The sequence below is a fragment of the Vombatus ursinus genome, unplaced genomic scaffold, assembly GCF_900497805.2.
Source record: "Vombatus ursinus unplaced genomic scaffold, bare-nosed wombat genome assembly UNPS02003292.1, whole genome shotgun sequence".
Classification (NCBI taxonomy): domain Eukaryota; kingdom Metazoa; phylum Chordata; class Mammalia; order Diprotodontia; family Vombatidae; genus Vombatus; species Vombatus ursinus.
Window position 1 is genome coordinate 12,721,217 of NW_020943070.1, and position 7,390 is coordinate 12,728,606.

General features: G+C 41.9%; 1 protein-coding gene across 1 annotated transcript in view; it reads right to left on the minus strand.

Moving 5' to 3' along the window:
• Window positions 1–1,799: 1,799 nt before the first annotated feature.
• BEST3 (bestrophin 3) overlaps window positions 1,800–7,390 on the minus strand; it is a 43,712-nt gene continuing 38,121 nt past the window's right edge. Inside the window, exon 9 of the mRNA XM_027874180.1 lies at window positions 1,800–2,730. Within this exon, the coding sequence (XP_027729981.1) occupies window positions 1,800–2,730 (931 nt within the window). The remainder of the gene's footprint in view (window positions 2,731–7,390) is intronic.

Here is a 7,390-nt window from a genome sequence, read left to right on the forward strand (position 1 = left end):
TGAATCCTAGCTCTGCTACTCTCTTGTGTGGTCCTAAACCAGTTCAACCTCCCTGTGCCAATAGAAGCATCAAAAAGTGCTGATAGTGGAACATGGAGTCAGGCTCAGTAAATGCAATAAGTGGTCCCTTGTAGCCAGGTGATTGGGAATCTTATCGTAAGTTCTAGAGAAGAACATACCCCCCAAACATGGGGTTTTTTTCCTGTGGTTCCTGAAAAATAAGATTTTAATTACTGTTAGCTTCCCTTAGTGTTTAAGACCAAAGAGTAGAACCAGTAAGAAATTACAGTAGTATATAAGTAGCTAGTAGCTGGCCACTGACTCCTACATCTCTATTTTGAGATTGGGAGGGTGGGAAATTAGACTTGTTGACATTTTACAGAGAAATTAGATTATACAGCAGTGAGGCTGTGCCATTGCTCATTAATATTATTAAAAGGCAGCATAGTGTAGTGGTTTGAGAGCCAGACTCAGAGCCAGGAAGACCTGGGTTCCAGTCCCACCTCTGACACATCCTGGCTGTGTGACCCTGGGCAAAGTCATTTAACCTCTTGGTGCTTGAGGCTATAAGTGGCAGAAAGGGTGCTCACCTGCATTGGTGAAGAATTTCCTCCTCTGAGAGTTCCCTCTATGATTTGCTGCATTTGTAGGAATTTCTTCACCTTGGAGATTGTTTACCAGTGGCTGCACTGGGAAAGGGAGTTTTCTCAAATCAAAGTTCCCTATCACACTGATTATGTTGTAAGAAGTTCACTACTGAAATCACAGGTCTAGTCCCTATTACTATTCTTATAATTATTACCCTTAACAATACAACAGAGGAGAGGCGACTGGGCACATTTGCTAGAGAGCCAGCCTTGAAGCCAGGAAGATCTGGATTCGAGTCCCACCTGTGTGACCCTGGGCAAGTGACTTATGCTCTCAGGGGTCTTTAAGACTATAAATTGAAGAGTAGGTGCTAAACTGCACCAATAGAGAATGTTTTCTCACACGGAAATCACAGGAACAGTCCTTCCTTATCCTAATCCCTAACAAAGTGATAAGTAACAGAGTTAGAGAGAAACGAACCATACCAAAATGTGAAAGAAAATGGATTAAGCAGGGAACAGATTTAAAGTTCCCTAGATCCATAGAGGGGCCAAGGATATAAAGGGCAACAGGGGAGAGAGGAATAAAAAGACAGGAGAGTAGAAGTTAGAAAAGAAAAAGATCTCAAAATGGAGAAGGAAATTGAAGGGGAAAAATCGCTGGAGACTGTGGTGATGAGACAATGTAGGTGAAATAATAGTAAAACTTAGTAAACTACAAGATGGTGTGGTTAGGTTGATAGCACCTCCTATACACAGAACCAGGTGGGAAGGGATCTTGAGAGGTTAACTAGCCCACTTCCTTGTGTTCATGAAGAACAGTAGAAAGCCAGTTTAAGGGCATGGCAAAGGAAAGGAGTGTGGCAAGTGTTTTGTTTTGTATTGTTTTGTTTGGACAGATTGTTTAGCTAGAAAGCTATGATACTGAAGCCTGGGTAACTTTCATGGAAATAACTCTATGATAAATATTTGTTTTTACTAAAAATGCCAGCATCCTCAGCACCTGGGACAGTGCCTGACACATAGTAGGGACTTAAAAAATGTCTCTTGATTGGTTTCTCTTCTTTTTTTCTTCTTCAGAAAATCTGACTTACTATGTCCCCACTTCCCAAAGTTTTACTAGATCATAGAACATCATGATTTTGATGATTCTCAATTTTTTAGCCCAAGTGAGCTCCTCAGGGGGAAGGAGAACTGTTCAAGGGTCCTAAGTTAGAACCAGATCCCAGAACCTTTTGACTTTCCTTTCGGTGATGCTTCAGGTTGCTCATTATTGAAGTCTGTGATATCTGTTTCTTTGGTGTCCAGCTGTTCTAATAAATAATGAACATCTGGAGAAGTCTGAGGGGCAGCCACAAAGTTAATTCCGCTAGACTGCGAGGATGTTTCTGTATCTATTAAAAGAATTGTTTCAAGGGCAGCGGGCTCCGGACTTAGTCCTGTGAGAGAGGTCTGACTAGACTCCAGAAATCCCGTGTGGCTCCACCTTTTCGGGTATTTGTCATCAGCGCTGTTCTCAAAGGCAAACTCAAGAATCTGGGCTTCAGTTTCAGGTGAAATGACCTGTGTCGTTTGTGAAGGGGGCGGGTGGGAATCATCAGGCTTTGGGGACTGTTCAGTTCTAATTGGCTGAGCTTCTGAAAGCAAAGAGTCTGAGATGGATGGCTGGGGGCTTGGTTGAAAGCTGTCTAGCGATGTGGGCGTTGAAACATCTGGCGAAGTGATCAACACTTCTGGGATTTGAAGGGGTGCTTTTGTGGGTGAGGCACTGACGCTGGACTGTGGGGTCAGGCTCATTAAAGTGCTTGTCCTGCTGGTTTCTCTAATCACAGACAGGTCTCCCATGCTGGATTGGAACTTGGTACTGCTCTCATCAGGATCTGGTTTCGTCTTGGGCCGAGGTGAGCGGTGGCGGTTTCTGGGAGGTATGTCCAGCAGGCCGCTGATGTGACTGAGGTCTCTCGTTGGAAAGAACATGGAGCTGTCACTCGTCTGCCTCCCGTAATTGCGCCTCACTGGGCTCGTGGGGTGCTCATGGACACTCAGGAAACGTTTGACTCTTCTTATCACTGAGTGTCGCGGTCCATGTTTCTCATCATCCCAAAGCCATTCTTCTCCCCCAGGGAAGTCGGAACCAGATAGCCTGAAACACACAATGATAGAGCTAGTAGAGTTTTTCAAAATGATAGCTTTGAATGCAGAATCAATCAACTAATCATAATTTAAAATTGCCTACTACGCAGCAGGCACTGTGCTAGGCACTAGTAGTAGGAGATTGAATTCTGGGCATTGAATCAGAAAGGGTTCAAAAACCATCTTAGACAATCATGAGCAAGTTGACTACTTAACCTCTCTGTGCCTCAGTTTCCCCATCTGTAAAATGAAGGTGCTGGACTCAATGACCTCTAGGGTCTTTTCCAGCTTTAAATCTATCATCCTATGAAATAGTCTCTACTTTCAAAAATTTAGCATCCTGGGGCAGCTAGGTGGTGCAGTGGATAGAGCACTGGCCCTGGAGTCAGGAGGACCTGAGTTCAAATGTGGCCTCAGACACATAACACTTACTAGCTGTGTGACTCTGGGCAAGTCACTTAACCCCAAATGCCTCATGCAAAAAAAAAAAAAAACTAGCATCCTACCAAGGAAGATAAACAACACGTTTACTTGCAAGTATATACAAAGTACAATTATCCCTTCCACATGCACACCTCACTATCTGGAAAACTCATGAAAAATTTTTTGGCCCTCCCTTTGTACCAGAGAAGAAGTCTGAATTGTCATGGTATTAAAAGGTAAAATATGTTGATATTATACAATACTGTACATAAAATCTATGCATCTCTGAGTTCTAAACTTTTTCTGTGTCGTCTTTGCATACTGTCTGCAGCTTCTGTAAAATACTCCCAAAGTTCCCATTTAATTTCTTTTTTTTTTTAGGCAGTTGGGGTTAAGTGACTTGCCCAGGGTCACACAGCTAGTAAGTGTCAAGTGTTTGGTCTGAGGCCGGATTTGAACTCAGGTCCTCCTGACTTCAGGGCCGGTGCTCTATCCACTGTGCCACCTCGCTGCCCCTTCCCATTTAATTTCTTATGCCCATCCTCAATATATTGGAACCTTGATGAGAAAAGTTGCAATGGAGAAGGGATAACTGTATATGGAAAATAAAAGTAATCTAGGGGTGAAACATTAGTATTTGAGGGGATCAAGAAAGGCTATAAGCAGGAAAGATTCTAAGGGAGAATGGGGTGAGGGAAGGAAAGCATTTTAGGCATGAAGATATTTATGGGGCACCCATGATATGCCAGCATTTGGGTATAAAAGCTAGCATTTACATAGAACTTCAAGGTTTGCAAAATGCTTTACAAATATTATCAATAATATTTGATCCTTTCAACAACTGTGGGAGATAGGCGCTATAATACCCATTTTACAGATGAGGAAACTGAGGAAGACAGAGGTTAAGTGACTTGCCCAGGGTCACACAGCTAGTAAGGGTCTGAACTCATCTTCTTGAGTCCAGTATTCCATCCACTATGCCACCTAGTGTACACTCTAAGATAGGATTAGGAAAGTTGTGTGAGAAGACTGTTAAGAAGGTCAGAAAGTAAATGAATGAATTGAGTTGTTTTTCCTAAAGTGACAATATTAATTTGGGAAATGTAGGCTTTAACTATTCAGAAAGAAACAGCATCTATTCCCCGTCCCCTATTATGTACCAACTGACAACATGTTTCCAACATTTCCAACAATGAAACAAAATGAAAGAAAGAGATCCAAAGAAATAAAGTCCCTTGAATATAGCCCTGGACTTGTCTGCTACAATGGAATCTTTATAAACAAGAGGTTCATCAGAAGAATGAATTCTCTGTGTGTTTATGTATATACATACAGGGGGTTTTCCTTAGTGAATGATGTACTGGGATATGTTCCTCAAATCCCCACAATCCTATTAAATATTTCAAGTTCCTGTCTGCTTAATAGGACAGAACCTAGTGCTATGGAAAGAGAATTGCGGGAGCTTGGTTCACATTTCACCTCTGATGCAACTTTTCTGGGTCTCAGTTTCTTTACCTATAAGGGGAGATAATAATATACAAGTATGACTATTACTGCCTATCATATGAGGTCATTGTGAGGGGAAGGTGAACGAGCACAAGAATGGGTGAGCTCTTTGTAACCACAGATGAAGAAAGCAGAAATAAAATCAGATCAGGATTGTAGACTGTTTGAGCCAAAAGGGACATTGGTGGATTAAGCTATGTCTTCATTTCTATAATATCCTAACACCTCTGTACCTCAGTTTCCTTATCTGTAAAATGAGTAGGTTGGACTTAATGACATCGGAGGGCCTTCCAGCTTTAATTTTATGCAAGAGCTTAGGCCAGAGGTGTCAAACATGGGCCCAGTGGCCCACAGCATTCCTGAGAGCTGACCTAAATTACAATGTAATTAGGAAATATTTCACAAAATAAATAAAAATACAATAGAATGTAGTTAAGAGGGATATGTTTTTTCTTTTTTTTGCTGGGGGGGGGGGGCGGGGAGAGGCAATTGGGATTAAGTGACTTGCCCAGGGTCACACAGCCAGTAAATGTCTGAGGTTAGATTTGAACTCAGGTCCTTCTGACTCCAGGTATGGTTCTCCATCCCCTGTATCACCTAGCTGCCTGATATGTGATTTTCTAAGTCAATATGCTGTGGGAAATACTGTTTAGTCCCCCCTTTTCTATTTGAGTTTGATACCACAGGCTTAGGCTACCATCTAGATTAAACTTGATTAGGAGCTAGGTAGTATAGTAGATAGAATGCTGTATTTGAAGTCAGGAAGACGTGGGTTCTCTATTGTCTCTCTCTGCTGCCTTATAAGCTTGGTGAGGAACTCAGAATTCCTTCTGCTTTACCCAAAGGCTCATATTGAAACCATGATGGCTCCCCTAGGAAGTGCTGGATATGCCAGTTATGAAGTTGTTGTGAATATATATATATATATATATATAGCTGAGCTATCAATCAACTATCATCGATATTAAGGACACATAGAAAAACTGAGATCTGCCAGGTACGATGCATGTGAATGAAGCAAAACAAAGAAAATGTCATGGGAGAAACCAGGAATTAAAAAAGAAATAAGGCAGGGGAAAATGCCATTCTTCCGTAGGTATGAATAAAAGACCAGCAATTGGAATGATCAATTAGCTAACTGTCCTGGATGGTGTCCTTTTATAGCGATGCTCAGGGTTGAGATGGAGAGTTGGCTGCTATTCTAGAAATCCAGCCGTGGGTCCCATTGACCCGGGGAGAGCTGCACACTGGTAGGATCCTGTTACATCAGGCTATAGAAACATGACTCATGACCGAGTGGTTGTCACGCTGGCCCAGTCCGTAAGGTTGTGTGAGGTCAGCTCCTGGGTCATGCTTGATAGGGATTCAGTTACCAACAGAGGAAACTGGAGATGAGACAAGGTCAATAGATCAGTAAGATTCTCCAGACACTAGTTGTCCTGGGACTCAGGTCAAGTTGGAGATCTCCATCATTTCCTATTTATCCTGGAAGTGATGGAGTCTGGTAGACCCTACAGGAGTAGACTTTACAAGGTTTCCCCAAATGGCAATATCCAAGTCTATATAAAAAAGCAAGAAAGCCACTTGACCTAAGGAAGGCCTCATGATACAGGGGCAAGAATGCCGGTGTCCTGAATTCAAATGTGACCTCAGATATTTTTTTATGACCGTGGCAAATGTAAAATGATAAGGTGATTTCTGAGGTCTGTTTCAGTTGTAGATCTATGACATAGCTGGGTCCTATGTATCTGAATTCACACCATTTGAAGTTATAGTTATATAAAATATGGTAATTGATTCTTTTGTTGTTCAGTTTTTTCAGTTCAGTCCAACTCTTCATGACCGCGTTTGGGGTTTTCTTGGCAAAGATACTGGATTGGTTTGATAATTCCTTCTCCAGTTCATTTTACAAATGAGGAATTGAGGCAGACAGGGTAAAGTGACTTGCCCAGCATCATACAGCTAGTGTCTGAGGCCAAGTTAGTATGCAGACTCCAGGCCCAGAGCTCTATATACTGCACCATCTAGCTGCCTTACAGTTAAGTAAAATGTGGTGGTTAATTCTTTTGTTGTTCAGTTGTTTCAGTCTTGGCTTATTCTCCAAGACAGACACCATTTGGGGTTTTCTTAGCAAAGAGCCTGTACTTGTTTGCCATTCCTTCTCTAGCTCATTTTACAGATGATGAAACTGAGACAAACAGAGTTAAGTGACTTGTCCAGGGTCACACAGCTAGTAAATGTCTGAGGCCAGATTTGAACTCATGAAATGAGTCTTCCTGACACCAGGCCCAGCACTCCATCCACTGCACAACCTTCCTGCCCATTGGTTCCAGCCTAACGGAAATATGCAGTGTGAATTTAAATGATGCAACCACTTCAGGGGATTTATTGTCTGTATTAATTGGGACCCTGTTGTATTATGCAGGATTTGCAAGAAATTAATGAATGCCTTTATAGACAATTCTCGTTATTCAAAAAGAGATATAGTGTGTTATAGTGGAAAGAAGGCCAGTCTTGGGTTCAGATCCTGACTCTGACACATACTGGTTGAGCAACCAAGGGTAATTCATTTAACCTCTCAATGCACAGAACAACTCTCTAAAGACCATATTTGTTGCTGGTCTACATGTGTAAAGGAAGTTTCCAAATGCCAGATGTTCCTGCCATACCAATAAAATCACAAGTCCAGATCAAATCTATCTATCTATCTATCTATCTATCTATCTATCTATCTATCTATC